The 15,664-nt window shown below is 42.3% G+C and overlaps 1 protein-coding gene across 2 annotated transcripts; it reads right to left on the reverse strand.

Annotated features, from left to right (window-relative positions):
• Nucleotides 1-2,014: 2,014 nt before the first annotated feature.
• LOC145441946 (transforming growth factor beta-2 proprotein-like) lies at nucleotides 2,015-15,038 on the reverse strand. Of its 2 annotated transcripts, none has more exons than XM_080319900.1 (5): nucleotides 14,026-15,038; nucleotides 11,914-12,071; nucleotides 11,193-11,340; nucleotides 7,376-7,498; nucleotides 2,015-4,040 (listed from the first exon to the last, which is right to left on the reverse strand). In XM_080319900.1, exons 1-5 carry the CDS (start codon nucleotides 14,552-14,554, stop codon nucleotides 3,538-3,540), a joined length of 1,461 nt encoding a protein of 486 aa, XP_080176026.1. In that variant the 5' UTR covers nucleotides 14,555-15,038; the 3' UTR covers nucleotides 2,015-3,537. The 2 variants fall into 2 exon arrangements, with proteins under 2 accessions (XP_080176026.1, XP_080176025.1); XM_080319899.1 differs by having other exon boundaries at nucleotides 14,020-15,027.
• Nucleotides 15,039-15,664: the final 626 nt, after the last annotated feature.

Raw genomic sequence — 15,664 nt, forward strand, 5'->3', positions numbered from 1 at the left:
TTTAAAAGTGGCCCCCGACCCGTTTTGAGTTGGCGACTCCTGGCATAATCGGTGTCTTACAGAAGCCTAGAAGTGTGCCGTGCTACAAGTCGACGGTTACGGAATCAAAAATAAGAAATATCGGCCTCGTGTAAATGACCATTTTAGTCGACAAACACCATCATGATTACCACAAATGACATTAGGGATGAATACATCGTAAATGCTGATAATGCAACAAGTCTTCTCGCTTCGACGGATTTACGCATAAGCTCCACCCTCGCTCGCTGCGCAAGTGCGCATACATGTGTATAATGACATACAGTCACTAACATTTGACGTATGTAAGCAAGTAGTGGGTAATCTCGGATGATAACTTGGGCCGCGGGCCACACCATCATGTAAGACGAAAAACTGTCCGCGGGACGGACAAAATCCCTTCGCGGGCCGGATCCGGCCCGCGGGCCGTATGTTGCCCACCCCTGCCTTACAAGTTACAACGGCTATGATTCGTTGAGTAATATACCGTGTGAAATATTATCGCTTTCAAGTACAAGCATTCCTTCTTTTGAATTTGGTTGATATCATTTTAAAATCAATATCAGTAAACGGCTCCAAAAATTCTCATAACAATGCAATATATGTTTGAAAATCATATTTACTGGGGACAACATAACAACGATGCCATGACATACGACGAACAAATACCTACCATATGATCAGGACGGAATACAAAAACACGAATCGCTCTAATAATTATGCCAGACCAAGCGGGCTTGAAGTGTGGAACAGGATCATAATCATAATCGCTGGGTTATAATTTTCATCTGAACAAGTTACACACAATGTACAATGCGATAAGACACAATGCGATGTTACGAATAGATAGGAGGATGTCGAACGACACGCATCAGTAGCGATCCTTTACTCTAACATCCACCTCGGCCTAGAGTGCCCGATCACAGTTCTTTTCGATGTTGATCTATTTGAAGTCGCAGACCTTTCTACTAGTTTTTCCATTCATTGTGAGTGCCTTCTTTCTTCGGGTCTTTTACTGGGCTTTTTTGTCGCCGTAAGAACGTCGACAGCGGGGAAGAGGAGCCCAGATGAACCTCCGTCGGGAATCGCGTCGGGTCCGCCAGCTTCGTAGGCACTTATCGTTACCACTACGCTCTCCCCCGCTATCAGACAGCCTTAGAGTGTGCGTACATTGAAGTCGGTAAACAAGCTATTTCTACTGAATAACTAGGCCTGCTAGTCAGCCCGCAATATTACCGCGCCACAACTATATCATATGATCAGAACGGAATACAAGAAATTTAAATGCATCGCTCTATAAAGTATGCCGGACATAATTATAGTGTGGAACAGCATCTTGCTGGGCTATCAGACACTCCTCAAGCATGTCCGGGTCCACACTGAAATCAAAATACTAGCAATTTCTACTGAATCATAATACTAGGCAGCCCTCAAGATTACCGGACCCTAATCTGACATATCGACCTCGCACCGAAACATGCAGCATTCAATTTTGTAGCTCCCTTTTATGTTCTTCTTCATTCTTAAATAACAGCGTAGCCTACACGTCTCTTATTTACATGCTATAGGCCAAGGTGGGTGTCTGATCAAAAGACTACTTTAAGTCGTTTTGCAGCTCTCCTATCTTTTCATTATATCGCAATCTTGTGGTGTATGGATTTGATAAAAAAAAAATCATAAAATGATGATGAAATGAAGTTCTCTACCTCCAAGAGTGGCTTCACTGGAAAATCCTGGCTATAACTCTTTTTCATTGGAATCGGATATGGTAACGCTGATAGGACAAGGTGTACGATGAACATGACCCAAGTTTTTGCGTCACACCCTTTCAATATTCATATGTAACTTGCGCGGTCACATTGCTAATAAATGCCTTTTGGAATCAACGTTGATAGCATTGCATGTGTCTTTACATTCAGTTATGTAGATTTCTATTTGATTTCTGCTCTATCTCATTGGTTCAACTGGTTACCTGGCTCAATGAATAAACACACTATTCCATAGTGAAAAGATTTTACTGTCAGGTTCCGCCGCGTAGCAGCGAATGTAGGCAACGCCAAAGGAGATGTCACTGGGATTGAAGCGGCACAAACAATAAATATATCAATTAAAAATAACTAAAAACACAGGCAATGCAAAGGGCCTTTAGCGCAATTATTCAACACAATGGAGAAAAACAATAAGTTGAAGAAGCAAGTCAGTAAATCTTTTGTTTTAAGAGAACGGATTGTCTCTCATCACAATTTACAACCATCACGGAAGACAAAATAGAACTGCTAATGTTATTATCGAGCACGTGTGGGTTTCATTCGAAATGCAATATGGGCTGGGCTTTTCTGCCAAATTGCCTAGTTGAAAAGTGGAAGAATATTTGAGATAGCATGGACTTGGCGGCCTTCCTATATTACAGGAATTGGAGTAAACTAACATAAGATACGACAAAGGGGAAACAGAAATTCATAATTTTCCCACTTCGTAAAATAACAGATGCTATCTAAATGCTAACTTTGCGCGCGTCACGATTCGAAAATATATAGCTACAGGGACTCCAATTATGTTCATTGTATACTGGTGGGTGTCCGGTCAATACCGAGAAAACCATTACCGAGAATGGACACCACAGAGAATGGACATTACCGAGAATGGACACCACCGAGAATGGACATTACCGAGAATGCAATATATGCAATGCAGGCATGTTATGCATATGCACAGGTCGTGTGAGTGCATCACGGCGTTGCCACATTCGGTATCGATGCTCCGGTATAAATTTCTCGACAACGTTAGTCCCAGTAAGCTATATTCTTTACATTGGCCATTCTCGGTAATGTCCATTCTCGGTGGTGTCTATTCTCGGTAATGACCATCCTCGGTAATGTCAATTCTCGGTGATGTACATTCTCGGTAATGGCATTCTCGGTGATGTCCATTCTCGGTATTGGTTTTCTCGGTATTGGTATAGAACCATACTGGTGTTACCCAAACAGTCATGGCGCACTCGAAACGATCGCAGTAAAATCGGATACCATCAAGTTTCAAATCCATCAAGGTGGACGAATGATAGGCGGCCTGTTGTGTTTGTGAATATGAAGCATATTCGCCTTGCATTTGCAATAACAACCTGATCAAATGGTGTGAGAAAAGTGAATAAATATAAACGTAATAAAAAATAAAGTGGTGAAGAGATGGCTTTTAGGCGACGGCAATATGAAAAAGATCCGGCATATAAAGTGATTCTCCATTTCGAATTGTCACAGCTGCGCTCAAAACGTTACAATTTCCGTTGCAAACTTGACAGTATCACGGTTTTGTGTCATGCGCTACCACAACAATTATGCATCATCAGGCTGGCGTCGTAGTACAAGGCACCGTACGGTTTGCACGCGTAGCGTAAAATAAGGCGAGCCGCGTCTCTCTCTCGCTGAACGCGCGTTCGCCGAAGTACGCATTACGTAATGCTGCGAGTTTTCCATGCGCGGTTCAACAGACGAATGAGTTTTTCGTTGCGGTGTCGATTACCTAGCTGCACTTGCAAGAGAGTAGAACCATATCGCTCAGCCGTTTCACTTGAAATCGTCCGTTTCTAAAGAACATAATAGTTAACGGGTCTAATTGTTTGGGTACGCAACACGGTGACGAGGAAGCCTTCGGATTCATGCTTTTGTACAGGCTCAAAATCGTGGCGTGCTGCGAATCCATGCTCCATAAATAAGGGCACGCTCCGGCGCAGAAGTTAGCGTAATATCCGGCGGGCGCGTGAATCCAATTCCACTTCAAGTCGCGGCGGAAATCGATGTACAGTTTTCGCAAACAGCAATTCGGCTCTGATGGGTTAGTCTTGAAGCAGTACTCCGCGTCTAACAGGGATGATCGCTTGGCTCGCCTGCGACTTCTGGTGTTTTCGTGAGCGGCTTGTTCCCTTGTCATGATCACTAAGTGTGGGTAAAGGTCTCTGTCTATCGCTTGCGTGTCGGGTCCAGTGTTGGCCCATCCGTCGCCTCGGCCGTCAGACGCTGTCGACTCTGTAGACGATAAAACAACAATTATCATTTTGTGTATTAAGAGACTCTTTGGGGTGCAGAACTTCAACAAACAATTGATATTAATATTGAAATAAACCCGAATATGTTCGGTATGGCTTCATATTGGTTACGAGTGTCAGCCGAAGTTATTCACTTTTTTTTCAATATGTATATATTCAATTTTACATTATGTGTACTAATCCACAGATTTAAGACCAGTGCTGGTCAAAGTTGCCATAACTTGAGAACTTCGAAAATGTAAAAGCATTTCTTTGCCGACCAGCTCTACTATTATATAGTAGGCTATATTATACATAGTGACTAGAATTCAGGGCCGGCCAACCCGTGGCCGGCGGGCCACATGTGGCCCAAGAGGTAATTTTAGAAATTAGTAATACTACCAAGAATGGATTGCCCAGATTGTGAACTTGCATGGCCAACCAAAAATTTGATTAGTCTGGCCGCGACACTGGGGATGTGATGACTAAAATATCAGTTTCGACGCATTGGCAGATCAATATAAGCCAGTCAAATTTTGGTAGACCTTGGTACATTACAATAATGCAGAATATTCTGCGGTAGATTCATTTAAAGTGAAAATTTTCTTCCCGCTTCCTGCAATATGTTTGTCACTCGGTATCTTGCTTTTAATATTGTTACCCCTTCCTGAAAATGAAAGAACGCCCAATGCACCAGATTAGGTCTAATTATAATCGCAATTACGAGAGAAAGTGTCGTTTAACATGTGACATTGCGTATGTGCTCGCAGAAAGATCGTCGACGATGAGACATATAGGCATAAAATGATTGACGCATGTTGGCCGAAGCTTTTGATATCGATATGTCCAGGCGCCGAATAGTCAAGTTCATGCAAACTGAGTCCAGCAATATACAGCAGACCCTTGATATACTCACTATAACAATAATATTGACCTATAAACTTTGAAAAAATTTCGCGCTTCGTGCGGCTAGTGGCCCGCGCGATGGTTCGGCAATGGAATGTGGCCCTTTGGCCAAAAAGGTTGGCCACCCCTGGACCAGATTGTCGTTATTCATATTAGGTACAGGAAACGCTCTTCCCTGCTTGTCTCACTTTGTGATATCACAACGGGCGTACGACACCATTTCGTCGCTGGATTATGTAAAATAGGGTTATCAAATGCCCTCCTACGCGATTTGTCCTCCTTTTTCAAGAAATCGAAAATGTCGTCCGAGGACGCCCAACCGTCAACCATATTTTGGCAATTCGTCCTCTTTTATAGCTTTGAAAGTCGGGCGATTGCATATAGTATACACTATACAGGCACAACCCAAATACGCCATAAATAAATGACGCGAAATCTGGATTTCGACGGCAGTGACTACAAGGATGACTAAAAAACTACTTCGAGTGGAAAAAAATCAACTTTATTTAGTCAACACGACAGTATTTCCAGTAGAAATTTCCAAGTTACCCGTTTTCTCAACTGATTCTATAACTTTTGTGATTTGTAAAAGTGTCATCTTTTACACATCTCAAAATATGGTAACTTAGTAACCCTATGTAAAAGCAATAACCATGTATCAATACGTCATACTCGACGGGGTCATTTTTGACGCGCATGAACGACACAGCACGATTACGTTTTGGTTTATGCTGTAGTTCTCGCGCATCGGGCAATCTACATCGAGAGCTTATTGCTCATTTTATCATCTTTTGGGAAGTTGATAATATCGAATTGCCGCCTCAACGACTCAATACGTAGGGGACCACGGACGCAGATATGACGAATTGCGTTATAACTCTCTCGGCGTGCCGTAATCGATACGTCGAATTCGATACAAAGTCAAGGCACATGCGCTCGCATGAACTAGCGTGACTTCGTGACAACTGTTTCGCTGCTCCCGAAATCAAGCCACAGTTACATTCGAGCTGGATTCAAACTGCTGTGGGAGTGATTTAATTGCGTAAAATTAATAGACAAGCTTCATCGATTCCGATTGAAAAATAGACTTCCACAGATCCAGAATTTCAAACGAATCCCATGTGATATTAATTACCCAACATAATTGCCGCTATCAAGTAATAATCACAGCCGTGCCCCGAGTTGGAAAACTAATTATTCCTCCACACAAAAGCAACACATTTTGTCTAAATTAGATTATAATTCGAAGAGCTTCTCGGAGGTACAGAACTTCAATACATTCATATTGCAATAGAGCCGAATATTTTTAGCCGACAGTCGTTAGGTGTAATCGTCAGCAACTAGTAAGAGAATTGGAAAGAACATTGTATATCAACATCAACAGTCGAATTAGAATCAGATTAGATTAGAATTTGAATTTGAATTACATAATTCGAAAAAACTTGGAAATTGAATTAGATTTCGAATCAGAGAGTATAGAAACACTTTACAAATTAGATTAGAACTAGTGTATACCGCCACCGGCATTTCGCTCTAATTAATCTAATTAGCCAACCAGAATTATCTAGTAGTTCCAGTTTGCCCGTGGCAGCACGTATGTTGACAAACGCAAAACCAGAGCAGTGTGTACATTTGTACAATGCGCATTGCGCAATGCAGTGCAGCAGATCGAAAAGTTCTCGGGTAACGTGGTCAAGTATACGGTATACTGCCTCAAATCTCAGTACCGCCCTATTGGCATTTTTGTTGTGGAGACCCCCACTACATATGGTTTAACCTAAATTTCCATCAGGCTACAGCATGACAATCGCGTCACTCTCAAATATTCACTACATTCACTGCGATTGTTCTCACTGTTGATATACAATGTTCTTTTCAGTTCTCTGCTAGTTGCTGACGATCACCCCTGACGACTGTCAGCCGAAGAATTTCGGGTTTATTTCAATATGAAATATTCATCACTGACTAACAGACCATCATGCAAGTGCTTCCTCATTAACTAGGGTTACCATATGTCCTCCTACAGGAGGATTTGTCACCCTTCATCAGGAAATCGAAAATGCCCTCGTTTATAGAAATCCGTCCTGGTTTATAGCTTTGACAGCCATGGTAGTGGACAGGCTGAACTAAAAACGCCAGAAAAGACGCGAAATATGCAATGCGGACGTTTGAGCCGGTCATTCGGGAAGGGACTGGAAACATGAATTTTTTTAGTCAACGTCACAGCTGTGACGGGAGTCGAGTCGGAATTATAACCTTTTTTAGGTCAACACAACATGATCTCTAGTAAAAACTTAGTTTTCTAGTCCAGTAATGTGACTTTTTTGCTTTGTACAAAGTGTCCTACTTTCCGGGGTCTAAAATATGCTAACCCTAATATTAACACACCAGGTACATGTATAGCATGTTTTCAACACACGCAGAACTCACCACTGCCAGCAAATAATATCCCTAGTCTTTCCCGGACGCCGCGAGTGGACGAGCGACGCCTCTGCGATCGATGCTGCTCGTCCTCCGGACAAGGGACTGTCAGTTCAAGCCCGAGGTTCGTATCTATGACAAAGGAAGAGGTCTTAATAGTATTGTGCGTAGTACAGTACAAACAGAAAGTTATACAATGCAGTATAGTATACAACACAATATAGTTTCATTTATGATTATATAAATCGTTGCCTTCGCTTCTGTCGCTTTCCATTCTACGTGCATGTATAGTGTAAGTGCAAGTCCCGAGTACGTGCAGTACACACTACACAATCAATCAGTTCTATTAATATTGTCATCATTTCAAAACACCACAAAACTGCGATACAATGAAAAGATAGGAAAGTGTCGAAACGACTTGGAGTAGTCTTTGAAATAAGACATCCACCTTGGCCTAAGCGAAGTACCCAAGATGCATGGACAATTGCACATGCACATTGAAAGAAAAGCACAGCATACAATATAAAAGGCAAGCGACGACACACATACATGCCCTTGATTTACATCTTCCGGACCATTGGTTCTAAATCGGGGCTCGCAGAGCCATTTCCATAGGCCAGTTTCATAGATTCAGCGGAGATCAAGACACACACCAGACTGATAGTAACACCGATTTGCGGTAAACATTCATCATCATATTTTGTCGTGCGAATAAATTATGTTTAAATGGTTTTGCTCTTTTAACGCTGGTCTTGATACACAGTTCATTTTTTCCAACCAGTGTTTTATAGTAATGTGGTAGGCCCATGTGTTTGCGAGTCGGCTAAAATGCGAGGTTCCCCGAAGGCTTGGAGATTAGCTTAGGCTTCGCCAGGTTTGCAACCACTGTTGCATGCCAAGGTGGGTCCTTCAGCCTCCTTCCCATCTTTTCACTATATCGCAATCTTGCGGTGATTTCAATTGATGAAATTATTACTGATGCTGGTATCATGATGACTAGCTAGTAGCTACGCATCATATTTTCCTCGAGAAATCCTACGTTCGGCTATTTTCAAAGTCTGCCCCAGAATGGCACAAGCCGCTAATACAACTTCTCCGTCCTACAAAATGTGGCGTGTGATACTTACAGGATCAAAGAAAGGAGATTACGTATTCACCCACGGGGATATAAATGTTGTTGACGTCTTGCACAATATACCCGGGGCATACCGGTATTTATGTGCTAACAATAACCATCAACGGTTTTCACGGGTGTGGACGCAGTTTCTCGTTATGTTGTTGATACTTTGACAAATTATGTGGGGAAGCCATCGGAGGAGATATACAGTATCAACACGACGGTCGCGTTTGATCGCGCAAAAAGAATACAGTGCCCGTCACGCGGCACAAAAACTCGCGAGTGTGACACACCGGATGAGGCATAGGTTCCTGTCGAGATATTAATTCGCCGGTGGCAAGGGAATTGCGAGAAATGTACACGGTTGCCCTATTTTGGGAGATGTATCAAAGTCCGGATAGGGAAAAAGGAATAATAAGCTGATGACAATCAGCCAGTTTTTAGAGAAGCTAGCGGGCGGGCTCATCTCATTGAAGCGATGCCTATTTTTCCTGTACATTGAGGAATAAGACAGTAACGGTAGGATGCCCACAATCGTTATCAGTGGCAACCACTATCAGAGAACTAAATATTGAGAAAAAAAAACATTCTGACTTTCCTAAATATACAAACTTTAAAAGCGTAACTGCATATGAATACGATACAGTCTGCGCTCGATTTTACCGGTCCAAAATTAACATATTGACATCATCTAGCCTACTAGCACCATCATTGGTTGCTGTATTATATCACATTCATTCAATGTATAGTACATCTGCACAGTATATGCATCTTATTTACACGCTGTGGGCTGCTACACTCCGTGACATACATTCAGTGTGCAATGTGCATCATATTTACGTGTTGTGGGTTAGGTTATAAATGTCTAGATGTAGGCTATTTGAAGTAGTTTCGACCACTTCCTGTCACTTCATTTATTCACAAACGCGGGGTGATTTGAAATGATGAAGTTAGTAATAAACTTAACTGAAATAAAATGTGCCGGCCAGCAATCGCTTTCAGCGACAACCAGTGATTGAAAGTGTTGAAATAGAACATCACATTTTGAACTTATGGATCAGCATAAAATGACTACCGGTGAAAGATTTAGAAACTTTCGAAAATGGATAGACTTTAAGAGAAAGGCGGGGACGGTCGTCATTCACGATAGGTGTCATATGTACATAGCACATCGTCATGTTGACAGTAATTAACAACGTAATACATAAAGCACCCGACCAGGCTCGTGAGCCCATGACGCGTGTTGCCTCGTACAATGGTGGCGAGAAAACCGACGCGATCCGGTTCATATACGAATAGCCCCGTAGCAAACCAAACAGTATTCAGATTCGAATGCGTTCATCCGGCTGTCTTCGCTTCCTCTATCATCAATCACTGGATAACGTCCCAATCTTGTCGACAAACTCAAGACATATAGGATCCTAAGTATCAAGTGACCGCGTAACACAATAGCTACTCGAGCATAAACGAAGTCGTGGCCTGGAAACACTCCGCATCAAACGAGGCGAAAACTATTTGTAATCCCAACAATATCGACAAGGAAAATTCAATGAGGCGACATTACGATGCATGGATTCGATAAAACTGAGCCTACACGAGAGTAACTCGTGTGAGAAAACCGGGAATTTGTTTTGGCAGAAACACGGGCGTGATGCTGAGCCCGGATCAGTCCGTCTTAGTGGCGAAATGACAACTTCAACCAACACGCGATGCACACGTAGGCCTCTGTTAAGGCAAATTCTTGGGTGTGTGAAACTATTCGAGATTTAACAGAACACCATTGCAATACCAAAATTTGAGTATAGGGATATGCTACAATGGAATAAACAAATTCGAACAAAGGGCTACGGAAGTTAAATCAATTGAGACCAAATCTAGACCTGTCAACTTTTGAGGCAATATTTTTCGATCGCATTGCGATTAAAACGTATAAACATTCTTTGAATGATGAATTGCAGGCGTCTGTGTGACCACAGGATATCCTCTCTTCAAGAAATTGGTGGGCTTCCGTTAAAAAAACGGCCCATCTATTTTTGTTCAAGTGATCGTGGAAACACATTTAGGCCGGACGGCAGGTGTCGAGTTACCGGCAACGTCTTATTAGGGCAACATTAATGGGTGCGTCACCGCGTCGTAGGACATTGCAAAATAAGTTCACCCGGAAGGAAATTCAGATTTGAATGCATTTCCTTTCAGCACTTGAAGCTTGTTCTCACAGGCGAAGCCGCAAAATAACATGCGGTAAACCGGTAAGTCGCGAAACGCCACATCATACAGAGCTTGTATAGTGTGCAAGTCAATTCATGAAGCGACAGCGGAAATTTCACGCTGTACAAGCTTCAGTTGTATTCCTAAAGCCGCGTGAGCACAACTGCACACCAATGCATTTCAAAGTGTAACAGCCTGCCTATTGCTACAATATTTCGGGATTAATTGAGTCACGCGAGCGCGTTCTAAGGTCAAAAAGTCCCACGCTTCGCGCTGTTTTCATACACCTGTAACGATCGTTACTCAGCGCGAGACTCACTTTTTGAGTGATCATCGTGAGCAAACATTGCTACGATTCTTCCGTTCGGAATTACTCATCAATGAGATCGCAGTTCGTACAGCGCTATTGGAACTTGTAAAGATCTAATTCGCTAAGAGCTTAAACGTGTAGCCAGTGATAGTAGCGTCACTCCGATCACAAAATAAACGTAATATACTCACGGGGATAACGAATCCACTCTCTGACGGTATTTGTAACGTCAAACGATTTCCATCCGCTATCGAGAGTATCCATCGAACGCATGCTTATAAAATGTCGACCGGGTGAGTGGCCTTCTTTGCCAGGCAGCGTCAGCTGGTGCAAATCTACCTGAAACATTCCCATATATCCAAAGAATTCCCATGCTTTCTAAGCAGACAAACAGATAACTCCGGTCGTATAATCAGACGGATTAAAGCGAACTACCAGTACCATAATCTAATTCATTGTAAATATAATATAAATATAATATGTAACATTCACGCCACACAAAGCAACTAATGAAAGTCTACATCACAATAAAGTGAGTTTGGTATTTTAGGTCATGACTGTCTCGTTGCACTTTGTGACAAGGCTATGAATTGATCAAGACTTCACAGAAATTTCATCACCACTAACTCGCGTATATAGTCTTGCACATTTTTTTTGTATGCTGTGATACGGCAATCGAGGTTTCAAGGCTTTCGCGGTGGGAAATGGTATCGAAAGTTCGAAACTATAACCTCTAGTGGACACGGGCGTATAATTTCCGTACCAGTACTATTCAATTGGATACAGAAGTTCTGTACCCCCAAGAAGCTCTTCAAGTACCAGTAGCGTTACTCGAAAATATCTCTACTGGAATCATAGTAGCTAATATACTCGATTCATGAAATTAATGGTATGAATCAATTTGTCACATACCTGCTGGTGAACTCCTCTCGTGGAGCCCGGGTTTGGAATTTGATAAAAACGCAGCGTAGCGCTGGTAATCGTTTGATCGCGGAGCTTGGCGGACACCAGGTCAAAATCGAAATACTCGGAAATTTTCAGGAAGCGTTTTCTCTCCTTGTATTCGTGAACTAGAGAAAACGATGACAACTATTATTACGATTGTCGATCACTGCCCTTCCGAAATATTACAACCGGCAGTGGCTGACAGTGATACATCTGAGTGGATCTCAAGTTGCAAGAGTGTTGATTGAAATGTCAGTACGGCTAGGAATAAACGTAGTTATACCGTGCAACACGAGCTTGCGAGTACATTAGTTACACGATCCGCTTCGTGTTCCATGGCGAACATACGCGGCTCCAAACCACAGTCGCGGCGAAACGCCGTAATTGATTCCGAAATGTGCCTCGGGGAAATCGGCCCTTTGTTCCGCCAGTGAAATTGCCCCAATTTGGGATGAAATTCTATTTGCTAGTTACATCCGCGCAGTTAGCGGAAAATAATTGAACTTTCATTCGATTACGTCGGGATTACTACACACTCACGACTGGTGATTTTCGGTGGGTTCAAGTTATAAAGAGCTGAAAGGACTCGTTACTACGCTAAGTTTATCGAGCTGTAAGATCTCGATAGTTTTATGGATGTTCGTGATTATGGTAACGTAATTTAACAAATTTCTGACCTACGAAATACATTCCTTACGAATTATATTTGTATAATAGTCCCTGGTCTTCCGTACAAGCGTTGGTGCCTATCTAGATGCGCTGTATGACCACAGACGCACTCCAAACACAAATTCAGCATTACGGAACTCAATTAGACTAGTTTGAACAGTATTTTTGTACACTTGCAATGTACTGTTGCTAATTTGCACGCCAAACCGAGAGTGCGAAGGTTCCACAACAGTATATGCTTCGCAAGTACATTATCGCATTAATTACATTAAATATATGATATTTCTCGCACAATGCCATTGCTATCACGGATAATAGATTCATATCGAAGTAAACCCGAATATTTTCGACTGACATACATCAGGGGTAATCGTCAGAAACTAGTAGGAAATTGGAAAGAACATTGTATATCAACAATCGCCAAGAAATCGGCAGGACTTCCGTAATGAGATTGTAAGTTCAGCGTCATTAAAATGTAAGCTGTGTCCTTAGTTTCTGTTAATCTACTTTGTAGAACGTGATCATCTGATCATTATGTGCTAACGAGAATAGCATATGAATAACCTCAAATGATTTACAGGCGAGCAGACCGTATCACATCAATTCGTGGATGATGAACATAAAACAGTTGCAACGTGTGCGGTTTGCGGAATAACGGGTAACTTCAAAACGAAGCGAAATGGCTGCTTTTTCTTATGGCAACAAAGGACTTTCTTGTTTTTCCCGTCTTTCTCAGTTCTGATACGCTCTGATAAACTACGATATTGCTTCCCGGTGCTCAACCATCTGGAAGCGCTGTGCTACCGGTTTGGACCACACACGCATATAATAGTCCTTGTACTGACGTCATAACGACCTAGTTTGAGAGCAGACACGATGGGTGAATACTTGACGTATATTTTAATCTAGACACCAAAGTCCGAATGATGGATGTACATTTGCACAATGGTTTATCGTTTGACATGATGATCTTCCACAACTGGCCTCGTGACTTTGGATCAAGCGTTTTGCCATCAACTGTCAAACGTTGTTCTAGCAATTGAACTGCGATGCTCAATTTGACATTTTACAACAGCCCGTGACGCCGCCATGAGAAAACTGACCCGGTGTATCCGGTGTTTGCGGTCAGTTTCATACGAAACTTGACGGTTGATGTCAAGGATCGATATGCCAATTTTAGTTCGTTATCTGCAGAACCCCAACAGGCTAATGCAGCCGCACTGTCTGGTTGTGATTTGACAGCGGACGCAGCCTGCTTATGCGATGAGCTATTATGGTGCATTGGTGCGTGCAGTACCTCACGTGATACGTAAACTGCCGCACGAATTATCCATGTAGTATTTGAAAACTCACAACTCTACTACAGAAGGAAGACATTTAACAATTACTTCACTGTAAGCTTACCGTCACCTTGTTCTGGTCCGCGGTATTTCGAAAACACAGTGACGACTTCTTGCGCGTAATAATCCACATCGTGTTCCTCACACTCTTCCCGTTTCATGCGGGCTTGCTCTTCAACGAAATCACGAGTTCTATTGTACATAGCCTCAACTTCGGGCGGTACTTGACCCGGCGGTATTTCATCCCTTGGTAATTGCGTTAGACCCAGCTTGCTAAGTATTTGACCACGAATTGCTTCGATGCGTCTCGCTCTCATTTTGTCGAAGTTGACACCGCACCCGGCGCTGCCTGATGGAATCGGAGCCAGTAGAAATATCACTATAAACAATGCCGCGATACGCAACGTTCTTAATGCTACGGTAAGCATATCTAGATGTGATATCTGCAGCAAAATAGCCAATGAAGCACAAACTGCTGAGCAGCGTCCTAGCAAATCGATCTCGAGATACGCGCCTCTTTGTAAAATTCGACCACTCACATTGCAGCTACGCAGAGTACTGACGTAAGCGAACCCATTAGAATCGCATACTGTTACCATCAGTGCAAGATAAGCTATCGACTGTATAAGCACGATCCTCTGAATGAGTGGGTAATAATTCAATCAGCCAAACCGATAGATAAACTAGGCAATCCTTGGAGGAATTCTTGCTCTAGTATCCAAGCCTGCATTTTGCGGCTCGATGATTCTCTTTACTCACGGAATCATTGAATGTTGTGGAACCGGCATGATTGCGTTCTGCGTATCGTTTTCTGCACGAAAACTGCAAAGTTACCTTTCGCCAATTATATCCGACGATGTGTTAGTGAACAAATATCAAAATGCACGTTGAGCACAACAAGGACTGGAGACATATACTGACGGATTCTGCTAGTGCTAGATGTATTATGCAGAGTTGTAAAATTACAATCTTCTATCTAGCGGACCCGGGTCACCACCACTACGCACCACGTACGATTTAATAAAATAAGTTTCGTATGTCCTGTCACTAGCCTTCTTTCAACATTACTGGCTAGCTACCGGAGTCGAAATCTAGTTTTATATGTGGTGTTTCGTGGTCTCTTATTTCCTTTGCGGAGTGAACTTTCTCTTTTGGTAAAGCTTGTACGAATGTACGTCTACGATACGGTCATTTAGTGAGATGGGTTTGCGATTCACGCATTGAGTACTTTTTCTGTTTCGACTCGTAGCAATACTGCCATACGCATTTGAATAGGATCAGCCACGATAACTAGTATTTTGATTGTTATTGATATAGGAAGTTTTTGACTCGTTGAATTCATTGGAGATCAAGATAGTATCTACCTATCATCTTGTGGATACCGGTATTTGAAAGCTCATTCAGTCGAATTTATTTCTTCGAAAGTCGGTCAACGCAGCAGGTTACGCTCGATGTTCATGTCACAAACCAGGATCGCATATTATTACTGAATGAAGTGGGAATGCCCATTGCTTGACAGTTTTCGATGAATCTATCTTTCCAATCGTATGACATTTTCAATAAGATGTGTTTGGAATATCAGCAGAGTAGATCATATTGACAGTAAAATTTACTTCAACTTTCAGCAAACGATCCAGATACTAATTATTGTCGGATCATATATTTTCATCCGCCCAAGGCAAACACAATGTACAATGCGATATACAAGA

This window comes from Botryllus schlosseri, chromosome 6 (genome assembly GCF_051294905.1).
Source record: "Botryllus schlosseri isolate E-star chromosome 6, Bs_hap1, whole genome shotgun sequence".
Lineage (NCBI taxonomy): Eukaryota > Metazoa > Chordata > Ascidiacea > Stolidobranchia > Styelidae > Botryllus > Botryllus schlosseri.